This window comes from Coturnix japonica, chromosome 7, assembly GCF_001577835.2.
Source record: "Coturnix japonica isolate 7356 chromosome 7, Coturnix japonica 2.1, whole genome shotgun sequence".
Lineage (NCBI taxonomy): Eukaryota > Metazoa > Chordata > Aves > Galliformes > Phasianidae > Coturnix > Coturnix japonica.
Genome location: NC_029522.1, coordinates 1,667,191 through 1,685,684, shown reverse-complemented (window position 1 = coordinate 1,685,684; position 18,494 = coordinate 1,667,191). Strand labels below are relative to the sequence as shown.

At 47.5% G+C, this 18,494-nt stretch overlaps 1 protein-coding gene across 1 annotated transcript in view; it reads right to left on the bottom strand.

Annotated features, from left to right (window-relative positions):
* Positions 1-18,191, bottom strand: part of TMEFF2 (transmembrane protein with EGF like and two follistatin like domains 2) — a 104,412-nt gene extending 86,221 nt beyond the window's left edge. The window contains exons 1-4 of the mRNA XM_015867682.1: positions 17,809-18,191; positions 17,340-17,449; positions 12,285-12,414; positions 9,886-9,912 (exon numbers count right to left, since the gene is read on the bottom strand). Of these exons, the coding sequence (XP_015723168.1) occupies positions 9,886-9,912; positions 12,285-12,414; positions 17,340-17,449; positions 17,809-17,986 (445 nt within the window). The 5' untranslated portion in view covers positions 17,987-18,191. The remainder of the gene's footprint in view (positions 1-9,885; positions 9,913-12,284; positions 12,415-17,339; positions 17,450-17,808) is intronic.
* Positions 18,192-18,494: the final 303 nt, after the last annotated feature.

Here is an 18,494-nt window from a genome sequence, read left to right as displayed (position 1 = left end):
TGACATCGCTTAATTTCAGCCAATCTGAACAGCTAATTAGATGTAAACAGATTGAAAAATTGTACACATGGGACAACTCATTTTTCAAAAGGCCACTAATCTAAACAAACCTGAGTCCATCAATTCACTTCAACATTTGTCTCAATGAATTACAGCATAGGCTTGTCCTGTGCTGGCCTTGTGATTCACATAACAGGCTCCCTCCTCTTTTGATGAAAATCTCGGGCACAATACAAAAGAAAAGGCTACTTGTTTATCAAGGCTCTGCTATAACAAAGATGAAGATGCCTCTGAGTCTAGTGGAAGACATGATGAGCCTAAGCAATTAATCACAGTCTACTCCGGTACCTTCTCTCCCACCTCCCAGACCCCTCACACAGCCTAATACATCAAAGCTAGAGAAGCTCTTTGCAATAACAGATAAAATCAAATGTTATTTAATCACAATCAATACACATTCCCAACTTCAGAGCTCTGTGGGTGTGATCCTCCTCTCTGCTCCATCTCATTATGTCAGAAGAAAGGGAAAAGAACCCTGGGTGGATCCTCACAGCTTCCAGTAAGTTGCCCATCTGTGACTGGGAAAAGACCAACAACCACTGATAACATCCATTGTCAGACAACATAAAGAAACACTGGGGTGAAATGCACTGCATTGAAACCTAATCCTAAATACACAACAATTAGCCAAACATGTGTGAGGTTTTCTCTTAGCCCACATTTCTTCCACTACCTGCATAGTAAACGTACAAAATTACATGAGACAGGGCAGAGATGAAAAACTGCCGTGGATATTTAAATATATAAACATATAACCTATCCCCTTACATGTTTCTTAATGTAAGAATCTTACTGGATGTAATCTCAGCCTGCTTTGTGTGCAGACTAATCTACAGCACCAAGACTGAAGGGACCAATGGGCACCTGCTGTGACCACCAACCCTCCTACCCCCTTCAATGATAAAGGTCCTGTGACTTCCAAACCACACCATGTTTGAACAGAGTGATCTAGATGAGCAACTGTGAAAACCTCAAGTGACAGAGAGCCCAACATAAGTTTTAATTGCTTACTTCTGTGTGCTCCTTGGACAAATTTACAAATGTCTAACTTATATTTCCAGCTTGACATCTTGTTAGACCTTCATCTATCAGGACAAAGAACACTTCTTCTACTCACTTCTGTTTCCCATAGAGATACATACAGACAATGCACTGCATACACTTTTCCTTTCCCCTGATAAAGCTAAAAGCAACAAGGCTTTCTCAATAAAGCTTTACTCAGAATCTCCCAACCAGCCCATTAACTGCTAAGGCTCCAGCTTCCCTACCATGAATTCTTCTCATTACCTGAAGGGGAGCTACAGAAAAGGAGACTCTTTAGTAGGGTCTGTTGTGATAGAACATGGGGAGATGGTCTCAAGTTTAAAGAGGGTAGCTTTAAGTTGGATGTAAGGAAAATGTATTTTACAGTGAGTGTGGTGACGCACTGGAACAGGCTGCCCAGAGATGTGGTGGATGCCCATCTTCAGAGACTTTCAAGGTGAGACTCAATCAGGCCCTGGGCAACCTGATCTAGCAGTGCATGCCCCTGTTCACTGCATGGACGTTGGACTAAACAGCCTTGAAAGGCCCCTTCCAACTCTTCATGATTCTATGACTATTCCAGAGGCTTTCCCTGCCTCAAGCATCTGGTTTTCCATCTCTGTTCTATGGGTGTAGTGTTACATTTGGCCACATCAGACAGCATGCTCCTTCTTAAGCCAACATGCCTGGATGATTCAGATTGGGTTGTTTCAGTAACCTGTTCATTTCTTACTCCTCCAGCCACATTAGATGTTCATTGACCAATAAGTGATGCATGTTCCCACCCAAATAACCAGCAAAACAACAAACAGTATAAAGCTGACCTGTGTTGTCCATAGAAAAGCAATTAAACCACTAACAATCAAGTCGTGAAAGGCAGTTTTTACTCCACTAATCGTGTACCCTGTTAATTTTGCATGATTCTTATTCTTTAATCATAGTGTCGTGTACTGGCATGCCAAATACTTCACTGACATCCACGTACGCTACATCAATATTCCTGTCTTTATCAAGCAAATTTGTAGCTTCATAAATAACATTTCAATTAGTTGACAAAATCTATTACATCAGCCCATATTGCTCGGCATTAGTTCTCATTTATTTCTTTATTAAGCAGGTCTGGATCTGCCACATCCTGCTCTACCTCGATCAATGTCAGATTGACAGGCCTATAAATAACCAGTTTTCCCTACCCTACTGAATACCCATATACCTATGTTCTAACAGGCCTTTATAACTTCTCCATGATCTCAAATGTACCAAAAACAAATTAATGTCCTCAACCACCTTCTTTTAAATTCTTGTCTGTTAAGGTATTTGGAGCTGCTAAGCTGAAAAAGGGTCCGGCTTCAGCAGCTCGCTTTTTAATGGGTCTAAATAAGCACCATCATTACCCAGTTCGCATTCAGCTAGAACAAATGAGATCAAGAAGCCTGAAGCATTAAAAAAACATGAAACAGCATAGAAGAGTTCTGACATCTTCCCCAGATCATCACATTTTACAAAATACAGTTTGGAATTCTTCCTATTATTGAGTACTTTGGGCTTGCATTCCAGTCTCCTGAACAAAAAGGACCATATAATGGGCTGCCCAGAGAGGTTGTGGATGCCCCATTCCTAGACGTGTTCAAGGCCAGGTTGAATGGGGCCATAGGCAGCCTGATCTAGTATTAAATGAGGAGGATGGCAGCCCTGAATGTGGCAGGGGGGTTGGAGGCAGATGATCCTTGTGGTCCCTTCCAACCCAGGCCATTCTATGATTCTATGACAAGAAACATTTTACAAGTTGATTTTAACAAAAATAATCTAAGCAACTATTCAAGAGTATGGGCTGGAAGAGTTGTACATACATCTTAAGAACCAGTAACAGTGTGCCACAATGTTTTACCTTGTCCGAACACTACTACCAGTTGTGGACTTTCAGGCTTGCAATGCTCCCACTGTATTTGTCCTATAAGCGCATTTTCACAAAGTGGCCAGCAATCAATAGCTTACCAAGTATCTAGGAAGCAACTATCTCAGTGAGAGAGAAACTCTCACTGACTTCAAAGAGAGTTGGAAACATTTCTGCTCCAGTGCCCGAAAGCGAAGAAATCTTAGACAAAAAGGAATTTAAGCATCCAACTCAGAATGTATCCAATTTGCCAGCTGCAGCTGAGGCCAGACACATTAGAGTTAACAGAAAGCAAGTACACAAACCTTGAGAGAAACTTGGCAGCTCTCACCCCACTTGCACTTAGCTAGATCTCATGAGAGCATCTAACAAATCCTGTGTCACGCCAACAGCAGTTCAAAGCAAGCGCCCAGCAAATGAGCTTCTCCAACCGCCAGGGCACAGAGCACCTAACTGGGAAACAAATGAGAACTGAAGAACTTTGGTCACTCCAAGACCGCCTCAGGCTCCACTTGCCGAAATCATTCACATGGAGAAGGAAAAGGGCAACAGCATTTAAGGACAGGCTAAAAACACACACTCTGACTCCCCTGAAGAAACCAAAGTATACTTAGCAAGTGTATGAGAGTCTACGGAAAGCTTGAGATGCATCCTTCTTGTGGAAGAATTTCCTGCACAGGAAAACAAAATGATAAGCTACATTCACCTCTCACTGTCATCACGCTTAATCGCCGGTGACTCCACGCTTGCCACAGGAAAAATAAATCCAGGTTTACAGAGATGTAGCACACAGAACATTACATTTCTCCCTCGTTACATTTGCAGTAATGGACCAACCAACATAGGAGTGCTTGGGATAGAATGCCCTCTTTTTAATCTGTTTGCTAAAGTATCACAGGATTTGTTTGCTGTTTGGGGGACTTAGTTCATGGTGGATTTGCAGACTGCACACGATTAGGTAGGATATTGTGAATTCTTATTGCTCAGTTTTGGTGTGGATGGAGAGTTGGGATTTTCAAAGCAACACTGGAGTGTTTTCAGCATTTCTTGTTATAGGTGAATACCCTCCATTCACAGCCTCCTCCTGTAGCTCTGAACAATTTAATAGGAGTGCTAGAAAATAATATACGTATAAGGAATAGGGTCATCTAAGAAAGAGGCTATGAATGGAAGTTATTCCTGCCTCCTGCCTGAAAAAAATCTGCGCATCTTCACTGCATCTTCTATTTATTTCCTTGGTTTTGAAGTAATGACTGAGAACGGGCCACAAATCATTCACTACGGTCAATTCTTTTCCACAATGTTTCCCAGCTTTCTCAGCGTTGACTGTCTACAGGGTGGTATTTGTGCCACAACACAGCAAAGACTTGGTTATTAATGGGCCAAACTAAGAATAAGGGGGGAATAAATAAAATAACAATGATTAAAAAAAACCCACGCTTTATGGAATTTTCGCACTGTGATTTCAGAAGTAGAAGAGGCAGTAAGCAAAACGTGGGCAGAACTGAGGCAACTAAATCCAAGACACATATCTTCCAAACTGGTACTTATACAAGAGCCTGGACAGCTCCAAGCCCAGAGGAGCTCCAGGGATTTGCTGAGCATTTCAGGCAGGCAGGGTCGATTAGCTCAGTGCTCAGCTCGAATGAGAGCTTGACAGGAATCCAACAGCTGGATATTCCTATCCTTTCCATACCTTCCTAGGGCTTCTAAAACATTTACTGCATAACTCTCAGCACAAAACGCCAGCAAGGAACTGAAAGTTCACCTCTTGGGAAAGCCCAAATGCTTCTCATGTAGTAAAGAAAAGCAAAGATACTCCATCCTTTCCCAAATTTCTAAAGGCTCTGAAGAGACATGAACAGCCTTTTCCCAAGCTAAACACACAGGTCAGATGTGTGCCAGCCCTGAACTAAAAGTCATGTAATCGCGTTAGGACAACAAATAGCTTGAGCTAATAAACCCAGCCTTTCAAAGAGCTTATTGGTTTGGGCTTGGTGCCATGTCGAGGTTAACAAGGCAAAAACCTGTTTAACAAAGGAGATATATATCTGACCATCCACAGCCAGGTCAATCATTTAAGATTTAAACATTCCCTCCAGAGGTATTTACCCAGTCAGCGCATGCTGTTTACAGTTGCTTCTGTACCTTCTGATGATGCTTTAAATCATATCTCCCAAATGAAATTAGAGTAGAAGCTTTCCTACTGCCTTATTGCAGATGGTAATAGCATGTGGGGTCAGCAAATATTCCGAACCCACATGAGAGACTCCTGCACTGTCTGTTACGTGCAGTCAAAAAAACAAAAGCTACCAACAACAACGAGCCAATAGGCTGCATAGCTCAAAACACAAATCCCCTTTCTTTTGGAGGTTACATCAGAACAGTACCACTCTCTTCCCATACACTGTGTGTGTGTGCATGTGATGTCAGTACTGCCTTTAATACAGTGCCTCATTCAAACCAATCTATACTTCAGGTTTTATGGAGTATTTTGGCTCAAATATTATTACTAGGATAGTGTTTACAGCAATATCCATTGTGTTCTGCATAGCCCTGCCTATCAGTCAGCCTTGTAATAAAGCAGAAAGGGAAATCTGGGGAAAGGCAGCAAGAGCTGCTGAATCCAAGTGAGTCACACAAAACCAGCATGGAGACGAGGGCAAAGACAACCGGGTCAAAGCAGCTGCTTGGCTGTTGATTGTACAACAACATGTATGCATTGCCTTAAAAAAGAAGAAAATCAGGCTTTTAAGTGTTAAGCTATTCTTCTTGTTTTTGACTGTGTTTCAAGATGACTGTTGCCTCACACAGATTCATAACGTGCAAGTGCTTACTCACGTATCTCCAAGCTAAGAGGAAAGGCAGATCGGAATTCCAAATCTATCATCAGATGTACATGTTGGCACCTACAAAGAGCCACAGGGCTCTAATTCTCTGGCTAAGACTGAAGGGATATGCTGAAGAGAACAAACAAACAATGAAGCCACTCTCACCCATAAAATACACATACACAACAACACACAGAAGGGAAAAAAAAAAGATGGCCCAGAAAGCTGTTGACTCTCAGGTGTGTCTAACAGCAGCAAATTAGGAACAACTGTAAGAGCAGCGCAATCTGCCATTCCTTTTGGATTGCGTGTGGATCTGCTGCATGGTTCGAAGGACACGGCGCTGGTTTGGCTGCGAGCAGCAGTTGTTATCCCCAGGCCAGCCCCTCTGCCTAACTCACACACATTCAGGTTCTGCTTCAAAGATTTGTTCCTCTGCCTCACAGTGAGGAAGTGTCTTACAATACCAATGTGTACCACCCCGGAGTCCTAATCTTACAATTAATGCCTCTAGCTGCTGCTGTAAATTAAATAGTGACAATGATATTGATGAATAATGATTTTTATTTTTTTTTCCCCCCACATCCTGCTTTAGTCTTGATTGTAAAGAATTAACATAAAAATCCAACTTGGGTAAGATGTACGTACCCATGGGCCCCATACGATTCCCATTAAAGTAAGTAAGACTTGAGTGGAAATTGAATCAGGCTCTGAAACCAACACGATGGAAGCTCCTGCACTCTGCAGCTCTGGGATCACAGCAGCAGCGAGTGCCATCACCACCCACGGCACATCCATCATACTGAATGCAAGGCCATGGGCAGAGATAGCAACGCATCACGTGGGGAGGGGAAAGGAATACATTGCAAAAAACAAAAGAAGCCAAGGAGAGATGCTCCCAGCCCGCTGAGAGCAATAATACTGCATCTCAAGTTGGTTGCTTGTTTGAAGGAAGCTAGGAAACAAGCAAGAATTCATTATGAAGCTGCTCAAGACTAAACCATGAATCATTGGGTTCTAAAAAAAATCCTATACTGTCTAGAGAACAGCACGGATGAAAATGAATGGAATCTCTTTAAATTACTCTCTGTATCAACTCCTTCACATTCATTCTTTCTGCCACTGATTAGCCTCCTTCTATGATACAGCTTTTTAAATTATTCCACACCACACTCCCAGCTCCTGCAATCAAAACAAAGAAGCAACTCTTGATTCTTCATTTTTAGTCTTCATTTACAGGAAAAAGCATCTTCTGCAGTGCAAAACCTGAACACCTACTGTTCTTACACGTTTCCTGGATATCCCTACAAGTGACTGCGTGCTAACAGCTCAGTAAGCTAATGACCTTAAAATCCTCCCACTGCTCCACAAATAAGGGGACTTTTGTGTTGCTGTACTGAATATGCTACTGCTGCCTAACGCAGTATTCAGTCACCTCTGGAAAGCCCACAGGATGTTAAAGCGCAGGGAGTGGAACCCTCTGATCTCAGCAAGCCTGTAAGTAAAGACAAAAAACTCCAAATCCCATATATTAAATTGGGACAAACTCACTGCAAACTCGGGTAGGAACAGGCAGAAGGCAAATGTAGCTGTGGCAGAGCACATCTGCTGGTTGTACCATTCCTGCTCTCACCTGGCTCCAGAGAACAGGAGGTTTTTGTGACCATGCAGCATAGCTGTACATCTGTCCATTGCACCAACCTCTTTTCCAGTCATTTCTGAAGCAACTGACTAAAACTTCACATGACAAAGATTAGCAGAGGATGAGGTAGCACTGAGAGCCAAACTGCTACCAGCTACAAAGAAAACCTCTCAAAGCAAGAAGCTTGCTACGTTTCAAGCAATGGAAAACATTACATCCTATACTAGCTGACAAATTTGAGTTAATTCACTGTCAGGTGTGTACCTTATCAGACTACATAATTCCAATCACAAGACACAAATCCATTGGAAACCTGGCCATTCATCTCACAGCTTGTGAATGATGTACAAAAACAAGCAGAAAAGTCCCCAACAATTCAGACTGGATACAGACAAAGCACTCTTGGAGGCGCCTTCAGATACAAGCCCATCTACCCTTGGCACAAGGAGAGCAAGCCCTACCCAGATGCTCTCCTTGTGCACCAAGTACAGATCTTCTTGTCCCAAATCCTGCACAAAGGAAGAGACCTCTTTGATATCCCAGCCCTGATGTCACTTGGCTGGATTCTGCTGGAAAAGCCATTCAATGAGAGCCTCCCAATCCACTGTGCCCAGGAGAACATGCAGCCCTCCCACACCCACCACAGTTCCCATGGCTGTTAACCAAGACTGCTTGGAGATAGATTAGAAAGGGAAATTTTCAGTAAAAAAAAAACAACACAAACAAAAACAAATAAACAAGATGACCTGAGACTTCAGACTTCTCACACAACTTTCCACTCATGACTGTTAGAGTGGATTTTAAAAGACTTAATGTAGTGACATCCAAAATTTATTACAGCTTTTACAACAAGACTGTGCGTAGTAAAGAATGATGTAGTGACAATATTTACTTGGCTGGATTTAGCTTCTTAGGGCACATAAATATACTTTTGTACATTGAGAACAGCAGTGGCTGCCTACTAAATCTTGTATAACACAAGGCAGCTTTGTAGACCTTTAAACACACACCAACTTGACTCTGTCTACTTCACAAATATGCTTCCTTAACTATCTGCCTCGTCAGTCCCCATGGTCCCCTTCTGCTTGTCTTCTGTCAACCTCAGCTCTTAAAATAAAATGGTTTAGAAATCCTGCTTTTAAAATCCTATGCTTTCTAAGTATGGATTTCATTACTTACAGATAGCGGCCAGGTCCTCTCCACCCAACAGTTACAAAACAAACTGGAGGTCTTACTCATTCTCCTTGGTACACACAAGAGAAAAGCCATACAGAATTCATCGTTTGAAAATTGACTTAGTAACCAGGTGTGTGAAGGCCCCATCTTAAATATAAATTAAACTGTAGATTTCTGTTAGTCTTTGAATCTCTATGAACTGGTCCACTTAGAAAGACGACGTAGAAGGACATGGGAGTAAGACAGGAAGAGTCAGACAAGGTTTTTCAATATGAGAGGTAGTATTTTCAACTGTGATTTTTGGGAGTGGAATATGGAGCACCTTAAAGCGTCCTGCTTTCCAGAATAAACTTCAAGTCCAGCATGTGCCAATTATGTCTCCTGCAAATCCCACTTAACAGGTGAGACGAATATCTCACTTGCACACTGCGCACTCTAGTGTACTGGTTACCAAAACTACAGGACTGGCTGCCCCAACTCGCCCTCATGCTTCACAGCCTCCAGGAAGCCTGACCTACAGGCTGCACAATGAAAACAGCTCCCGGAGGGCACACAGCCTACACCTGGAGGTAGAGCTCTACCCAAAGCCATCATTAATACTTCCAAGAAGGACCAGCCACATGTGCCTGGATCTGTGGTAAACAAGCAAACCAATAAATCACTCCATCTAAGAAATACAAACAAGAAAAGCCCTAAATTCACCCCCTGGTTTAAATGCAAGTTTGCTGCTGTTTTATAGCACGCTCCAAATGCATCAAAAGGGTTCGGACTATTTCTGTGTTTGCTTTTGCTGCTGTCGTTCTTACAAAAACACACCATCCTCCTCCCACAACACTGCTTCATAACTTCAAAAGAAACGCTCTCCACCGCCACAAAATGTTTGCTTTGAGCAAGGAGAAGCCAAGGGTTTGGCTCCCGTGTTAAAAACAGGAAGAAATAGCTCTGTAAGAACAGAACAAACAAGCGCAACAGTAACAGTAGATGGAGATAGAGCTCCTAGCACAACGTATGAATAATTCCAAGTCCTATTAGAAGGAACACACATATCTGAATTTCCCTAGAAAACAGCATGTCATTACTGGGTTGCAGCTTGACTAAAATGCAAAGCGTCACTTTTTCAGGAAAAAAAAACAAAAGCCAAACAACAGACAATATGCAGCGTAACAACTAGACTGCAAAGCACATCCACTTAGCAGCTGAAATTGCAAAAGACAATGTGTGTACATAGAAGCACAGCAATATTAGAAGAGGGCTCTTACCTCCATCCCCAGATCCTGAGCCGGCATCTGAGAAGAGAACAGAATGGAATTTATATTCATGTGCTGCTGTACGTCCTGTAAGCATATAAGGCAAGACTGTTCAGTTAAATACATTACACTGTATCTTATGTTTGATGTCATCCCTGGGTAAATTACAGAGATCTAATCTGAACACAGTTCACTCAAGCTGCCTTGCTCATGTCTGAACTCCCTTACTTTATAGTCTCTATATAAAACTGAAATAACTTAAGCCCTGGAGTGCTGTGATGTTCTCAGAAGCCTCTGCCTCATTTTGTTGTACTGAGACTGATAAAGCAGCTCCAGGAGCTTTGTTCCCAACAGTTGCGCGGTGTCGCTTCACATGGCCACTAGGAAACAGCCAGCATCAAACAAGGCTTTTAAACACGTCTGTCTGAGCCCAGACCGACTGGAAGCAAGTACCGTCATCTACACAGAACACCTCTGCAGATCACAACCAGTTAGAATCAACCACTGAAACCCTCATCCAAAGCTCTTCATATAAACTATGAAAATGCCATTTCTCTCGAGGTCGTTGCTGAGTTTCCAAGCCAAGCACTTCATTTCACTCCTGCCCAGGGTTTGTTTGGATGTAACGAGCAGATTCACAAATCCAAGGGCAAACCCAAGAAAGACATTTCAAAATCTCCAATCCCAGAACTTCATTATGATACTTTCTAACCAAGGCCAAATCTAGAAATGCACACACTGGAAAGGGCTACAAACTGCTCCCAAAGAGAAAGGACATCCTCCTTTGCAAACCTTAATCCATTCATCGATATCAAGAGGAACAGAAAAGGTTTGGGATGGATGCTTGGGGATCCAATCACCCCACAAACTCTTAGGTCAAGTTTACTGACAGTAGGGTCTGCTGGATCTGAACTGGCTTGCACATGCCAGCTCTGTTTCAATAAACCTGTCACAAAGGTGGCTCGGTCATTTTGCACTGCAAGACTAAGTGGGAGAGAGGCAAAAGGGGGCAAAAGGAAAGAAGAAAAAGCAAACAGATAATGACAGTGTTTCCCCGTAATCTCCATCTCCCCGTAGGGAGGTATGGGCCCCTACATTGGGAAGCCCACACCTCCACCAAACCCCCAGCAGTACAGGTCTCCATGGAGGCTGGCAGCCCCGTGTGTCACCCTGCACCATCCCACTGCCCATAGCAAGCTTGAGGAGGAAAAGATGAAACCATGCACTCAAACTTGACCAAATCCATTATATCAACAAGTTTGGTCGTTCTTCTTTTGTTTGTTTTCAAACAAATAAGAAAAAAAAAAAGAGTTGCTATGCTGAGAGAACCCAGTAGGTGAAAGGAATCCTACGCCACAATAGGCTTTGTCACTCTGAGCTCCACTTAATACCACTTTACAGAGGAAAAAACCAATAATACAGCATGTGTTTTTTCTTTTTCCACCCCGACTGAAAATTGCCTGGTAACAGCTTCAGAGAAAAACAAAAATCCCAGGAAAAAGCTTTTTCTCTCTGATGCACCAAACACCAAAAATCATGGCACTGCACAAAGTTTTTCTGATGTACTTTATATCGACTCCTCTGTCCTCACCTAAGAAAAAAATATCTGCCTTCAGTTTAAAAGGCTCTCTCAAGAACAAAGCCTTCCTCCTCCTATTCTTTTCAAGTGAACTTCACTGCCCAGCTCTAACAGACACTGAGCACGGAAGAAAAACATCAAGAAGCCCTGCACCTATGCAACTCTATTTTTCTGATGGATTTTGCCCATTTACTTTCCTTGCTGCTGCATGAAAGCAGAGACACAAATAGCCCTCGATGCTCAGAGTTAAGCAAAGGAGTCTCAAGCACCAGCCAGTTTTCACATGCGCTCTTCAGTGAGTTCTTCCAACAAACACTGGAAAATAATAGATTGCAGGGACCTGTTTGTTAAGTGTGAGGCTAAATCCTCAGCTGGTGGGAGCTGGTGTGGCTCATTACAGACAGCAGAGCTCTACTGAGCTACACCAGCTGGGAACCCACTCCTGTAAGGAACAACCAAAGAGGTTGCCTTAAGGACAGCGCTGCTCCAGCCCTACTCCCTGCAGACTGCAGAGAGGGCTGCTATGAGCCATGTGCCCATCTATTTATCTGACATCTGCTTGCTATAGTTATCTGCTCCCAACAACTTGTCATACTGTCCCCTAAGCATACACTGGGCTGACTGACCAGCAGCACAAGATACAGACTAAAAAAATAAATAAATAAAAATGACCCAACTTCTGCATTGCACCCTTTCAACTTAAACCTATTTAGAAGAAAAGGACGGCAACAGCACCTTATCATCAAGACTGCAATGAATTAACCCCCAGTGAACTCAAAAGAAGGGCTCGCAAGGCTCCATCCCTCAGCAGAGGCAGCTCATTGCTACGTACCGGTTGCACACGATCCTTCGGAGACGAGCAGTATCTCGCTCTGCTGCTTGCAGGCAGCCTGCTTCAGGTAGCACTCGTTCTGGTAGGTGTCACCATTGGAGCCACAGACGGGCACGTAGTCATTGTTGCACTGGGGGGGGACACAGAGAGGCAGCGTTAGCCATGCAGAGGGATGGGGCAGCCTGAGGTTGTGTGTCCCCCCCTCCCCAGCATGAAACCCCCAGGAGAACAGCAGGAGGGAGGCACTGCCTCTGCCCTTTGCTAGAGAAGGGGGATGTGGTGAAAGAAGGAAGGGAAAGAATCATGAGACAGCCTCGGGTAGGTACCCCAGAACTGCATTCCCACAAGGATGAGCACTTCCAGACAGGGAACACCCGGCAAGGAAAGCAGCTCCCCAGCAGCAGCTCATGTGTTTCTATTGGTTGGCAACAGGCAAATTGCAGCGAGCAGACTCTTCCCATCCTCCCCCCCCCCACTACAGAGCCGGTCCTTAGCATGCAGAGAAGCATCCGTCTGCGCGCACATAACTCTCTATTTAAGCACTTAGCCATAATGAAAACTGATGGGACAGAGGGCAATCATTTCTGAGAGATCTTGGACCAAAAGGCATCCATCCCTTTTGCTGTGGGCAGGATGCTGCACCCAGGATGCTTTGGGTCCCAGCTCCCCATATCACGGCTGTGCTCCCCCCAGACACATGCCCTGCCCCAATGCCCACGCTGTCTGCCCCCGCCCCCAGCACCGCAGGGCAGCTTTGCCCTCTTCTGCTCATTTTAATAAAAATAATTCCATTTTGTAGAGAAAATTGGGCAACCTACAGGGTGCAGTTATCATCAGATAATCACACTCTGAGGCTTAAAGACTGTTGGATGTGCCCTGCGCGTGGTAATTACGCCAGGGATATGATTAGCCCGTGATTACTGTACTCCTGGTATGCCTCATTGTTTAATTATAACAAATGGAATGATGACAATTATTATTTACAAATGCTCACCTCTGCTTAAATCTGAGTGAAAACTCAAGAAGCCATACCCCCTATGTGGCTACCTTGTGCCATAAAGCAGCTGAGGTGTGCTCACAGCCTAACGCACAGCACTGAACCATACAGACCAAACAGGCCTCGAGGTGAGAGACTAGAGAAACCAGCATCGCTAACAATTGCTTAGATTGCATTCACTGCAGGCCTCCACACGCAGCCAACAAATTATTCATAGTTGGTCAGAGTGACATTTTGATTGGGCCAAATCAAATGACATTTTCCCCACGTGCTCTATTCCCTCAGATCTTCCAGAGCCGTGTCACACCTCCAGCATCCTCCTCCTTTGGAACAGGACAACACAGCAGCAGTGAAGACCTGTCCCTTCCTCTCCTGATGAGGTGTTGCCCAGCATCCCATTGAAATGCCTTTCTGCTGTTGTCACAGATGTGCTCCAAACTTAAGGAATGTTGCAAGCAATAAACACCAACCTCGTCCCACAGCTGGACAACAAATGCTGGAGTGTGATCTGGAGCACTTAACCAGGACAATTAACACAATCATGCACATTTTCTGAAGCATGAAGCATCAAATCAGTCCTGTTTTACACATTCTCTCTCCTTGACACACATGGGACTTGCTGGCAGAGCAATCGGTGCAGAATCCAACTCCAAGCATCTCAATAGGCTCTGATAGAACACAGGAACAATGCTGGACCCTGCTCCCAAGGAACACAGTGGGAACTCGGCTGGTTTTGCCCAGAGCCAAAGATGATCTTTTACACTGACTCAGCTTCCAAAGCAAAAGGCCAAGCAGCCCTATGTTAGCAACGTGAGACGTCAGGAGTGAAATCCTGAGCCACAGGACCTGGTGGCAAAGCTTCTGACAGCTGGGCTAGAACTTCTTCCAAAGCTCAGCACCTTGAGAACGTATCCAAGAGACACCAGGCAGGGCGCTGGGAGGGGTCATTGTTTTCACAGAGGTCCTTCCATCTCTCCTGTGGCTCCTGACTCATCCAGATTTGGCTGTGGAGAGCAGAGGTGGATGGCCAGTCACAATGAGGATGGGTGATTGGTCCTTTCCCTTCTCAAGCTGGAATGGTCCCTGAGGCATTTCTTTATTACTGCCCATCTGTCCCGTCACTCGCTTCACACAGCTGCTGCTTGGATGGAGAACGCAGAACTGGGGAGCTGCTGCTGGGAGTACAGCAGGCAACAGCTTCCAGGTTAAGTGCTGCCTTGCTCTGAACTGGGCTGCCTCCAAAGGCCACGATGAAACCATGGTGAAAGTCACCCAGCAGGAAAAATAGGACCACTGTAGGGAAGGCCACAGCATCAGCAGGCAGCTGGTGAGCTTCTTCCTCACACTAGAGGATATCAGACCTTGACTTGGCTTCCTTAGCATGGCATCCTCAGTCTAACGACGGTACTGGTTTAAGACTCAACAAATCAAGTTCTGGACATGATCACAATTCTCTATCCCTAAAGGCCAGTTGGAATGCACAGTGAAATCCATGTCAAATCTCATTAAATCCAGAAGCACAGCGCCACATCATGAGATTCTCTCATATGCACATGGGTTCTTAAAATACACCTGTAAAGAAGGGACTTAAGTGCATCCAAGTCACCTACATCCTTAGCACAAGCAGCCACAAGCACAGCTGGAAATGAGGCAGTCCTGCAGGTGCTGGGGTCAGTGCTGGAAGTACAAGGTTGGTTTTCTGAAGAGACCAGTGAACCCACACATCTCTTCCTCCTTGTAGCGCTGTTGGAAGGTTGACCTTTTCCTGCTCTCAGGCTTCACTCCCAAAATAATGGCTATATTATACCCATTATACCACACTATACTCCAGAAGTGAAACAGCAGGCAGCAAGCTGGCAGGTGAGCTGCAGCTCCACCAATACTGAAGGACATGAGGGACTCAACACACAGGAGGGCTGCCCACACACCAAGCAGTTAACACTTGCTGTCTTGGTCACAAAGTGCAACCTTGATGGAAACACCTTTTGGACACGTTGACAAGATCTGAATGGAAGAGATGTCAGACTGCTGATGGCTTAGGAGGACCAAGGTACTGAATGAGCAGCATATCCAGCCACAGCCCTGCTGGGCTTGCAGCCTGGGGCAGAAAGGATGCGGCTGCCATCATGCTCAGCCCCATGGCAGGGGACAGCACACCCCCTAGGCATGGTTCTGTGCCCCACAGAGCAGCTCACCACGGGAAGACAGCAAACAGGGCATGGCTTTGTGAAGGAGCAACAGGGAGCCAAGCAACAGGAACCTTTGCCTCAGCATGTGCCTGCTGCTTTATGGGGAGAGAGCCCCACTCACACCATCCACATCAGTCTGACCAGGTATGCCCTCTCAAACAGTACAACATACATCTTATCAATCACGTCCGCCCAAATGGATTTACCACCTGCAATTATGATTTGAGAAACTAAAACAAGAAAAACACCAGAAAAAACCAACACCGCACCAAAGAAATAAACCAAACCACAGCTGCAGCTGTTTGCCTCTGCAGCAAACCCACTTTGCCTCTGCAGCCTCACAAGCCCCACACTGGCCAGCCCAGGCCTTTCAGACAGCGAGGAGGCAGAATTAGCTTTCAGTCCCTGTCTGTTTTCTCAAGCTGCAGTGAAAGCCCCTGGCAAATTCTGGAGAAAACATAACAAGTAATTATAGTGATGAGGCGTCTGCTATTGATTTGCTCACTATCACCCAGCGAGCTGTCACTGAAATGGGGCACTGAGTTCTGACAAAGGACCCCTCACCCTGGACACCCATCCTTGGGGCTCTGCCCACCTCACCCGGCTGCAGGCACCTCCCTGCCCATCACCTGCCGCTGTGCAGGGAGGCTTATCCCTCCCGCAGAGCCCAGCAGCGCATCTCACAGACATCACCCTACAGCCATTACCCGGTTCCCTTCCATGTGCTCCTATATCCCCTGCAGGACCCGGAGCAGGCAGCACTCCAGCCCCTACAATGGGACCGGGCAGCACCATGCTGTGTTACGGCTCGTTCTTCGAAAGAGAGCCCTGAAATCCCCGCACACGCTGAGCCGCAGCACAACGCCCCTCGGCACTCTGCTCTGAGCAGGGCTCTGTGGCGGGGTCTGTGATGCAGGCAAACCAGAGATGGAATTAAAAGCTACACGGTGAATAGGGAACCACAGCAGCTTAGCTAACACCTGCCTTGCTCTCATTACTGAGAACTCCTTCGCTGTAAAGGCAGGAGTTGATGTCTGAGGTTCTTCTCCAGAGATGGATTTGGCTCTAGGAACAGCACGGTACCCACGGTGCTTCCAAGCAAGCAGCCTATCAGAGCCCAGCGGTGCATCAGTCACTGCGGGCACACACCATCCCGAGCTGTGCCACTGGGCTGCCTGGCTGCAAGAGCTCCCGGCAGCACCACGAGTTGCACAAGTTCACGTTAAAACACCACAGACCACAGGGAATACAGGCAGGCAGTGATACACACAGCCCCTGGTCTGCCCGGGCTCTATTCAGGTCAGTGCGGAACAGGCAGCTGCTTGCGGGTTGGCCCAGCACCACATGAATCCTTCCTAAGGAAACTGCCCGACCCTGAGGATGCTGCATAGAAGAGAAGGAGCGGGGACAGCTCCCGGCAACAGCTCCATTAACCCAAAGGGAGCTCCTGGTTTTGGAACAGAGGGATTTCTCCTTAATCTGATCAGCCGGGTGGATGCACGGTCAGAAGCGCCGTCACCGCGCAGCCCTTCCTCTAAACATTGCATAAGCACATTACAGATCCATTTCTTTAACCAGATCACAACTCCAAACACAATAACATCAGATCCCTATCAGAGCCCTTCCTAAATACACTTCCAAGTCCTCCTCCAAAGGGCAGACAACAGACAGGAGCGCACAGCGGGAGCTGCAGACCGAGGGGATGTGAAGCCGCAGCGTCTGCCTCCCCCAGCACAGCCCGTGTCCCCGTGCCACCAGTTGGCTCCCGGCTGTGCCTCCAACTTCCCCCTCGCTGCCGAGTGACAGCGGGAGCGCGGCGCCTCGTGCTCCCGTTTACCGAATTAAGGGAGGAAATCTCCGTCTCCTTACCTTGAACTGACAGACGCAAGTCACGCTGTCTCCGATCCTCAAACACTCCCCATCGAATTTACAGGTGTTGGTGTCGCAGAGAAACAGATCGTTTTCTCTGTCATCGTAACCTCGAATGCAAAGACGGGAAACATGTCAGCATCGGGGGAGCGACGGATGCTTTCCTGCCGTCCCTCCCTGCCCTCCGTACCCCCCTCCTTCACTCTTCCCTTTCGGTCTCCCGGGTCAGCCCTCATCGCCCGCAGCCCCGCGTACTTTTCCCCCTATCCACCTCCTCACAACACTGCGAACACAAGTCCCGGTTCCCGCAGCCCCATCGCCGTGTCCCGGCGGCTCCCGCTGCTCTCAGCCCCCGACCACCGCTCAGCGCACGGACGCGGCCGGGACCCGTCGGGCGCAGCTCGTAGCTCCCATCCCGCAGCTCTGCCCGACGTGGCGGCCGCTCGCTCCCGGTCCCCGTGGCTCTCACCGGAGCAGTTCCAGCCGGTGGGCGTCTGGCAGTCGCTCAGGGAGGTAGGGAAGGCCGCCAGCTTGTCGGGGCGGGCGAGCAGCAGCAGCAGCGCTGCGGGCAGCAGCAGCCAGCAGCAGCAGTCGCACAGCGTCCAGCCGCCGCACTGCCGGGGCGCGGAGGGCTCGCAGAGCACCATGACTCCCTCCCCTCAACTCTCCGCCGAGCCCCCGGGGCGCCGGGAACCGCTGGGCATCCCGGGGCCCCGGCCGGCGGCGCAGCGCGGCTCAGCGAGCGGCGAGCGGCGGAGCCCGGCGGGGCGGCGCGGGGCTGCGGGGGGCGGCGGCGGGGCGGGGAGCGGCTGCCATAGGGGCCGGGCGGCGGGGAGCGGGGGTTGGGCGCGGAGGGGCCGCCGCCGCGCAGCCGCCGCCGCCGCCGCCTGCCCCGCTCTGCCGCCCGCATCCCTCTGCGCGGGGGAAGCAGCGGGTCCCGGCCCGCCGCGTCACGTGCCGCCGCCGCCGCGCCCCCATTGGCCGAGCGGGGAGCGGGGAGCGGCGGGCGGGGGGGCGAGCCCCGAGGCGGCGCCCGGGGCAGGGACGGAGGGAGGGGGGGAGCGGGAGCGCGCAGCGCGGCACCGTGCGCGATCACGGCACCATGCGCGATCACGGCACCATGCGCGATCACGGCACGGCCCGCGACGGCGCCGG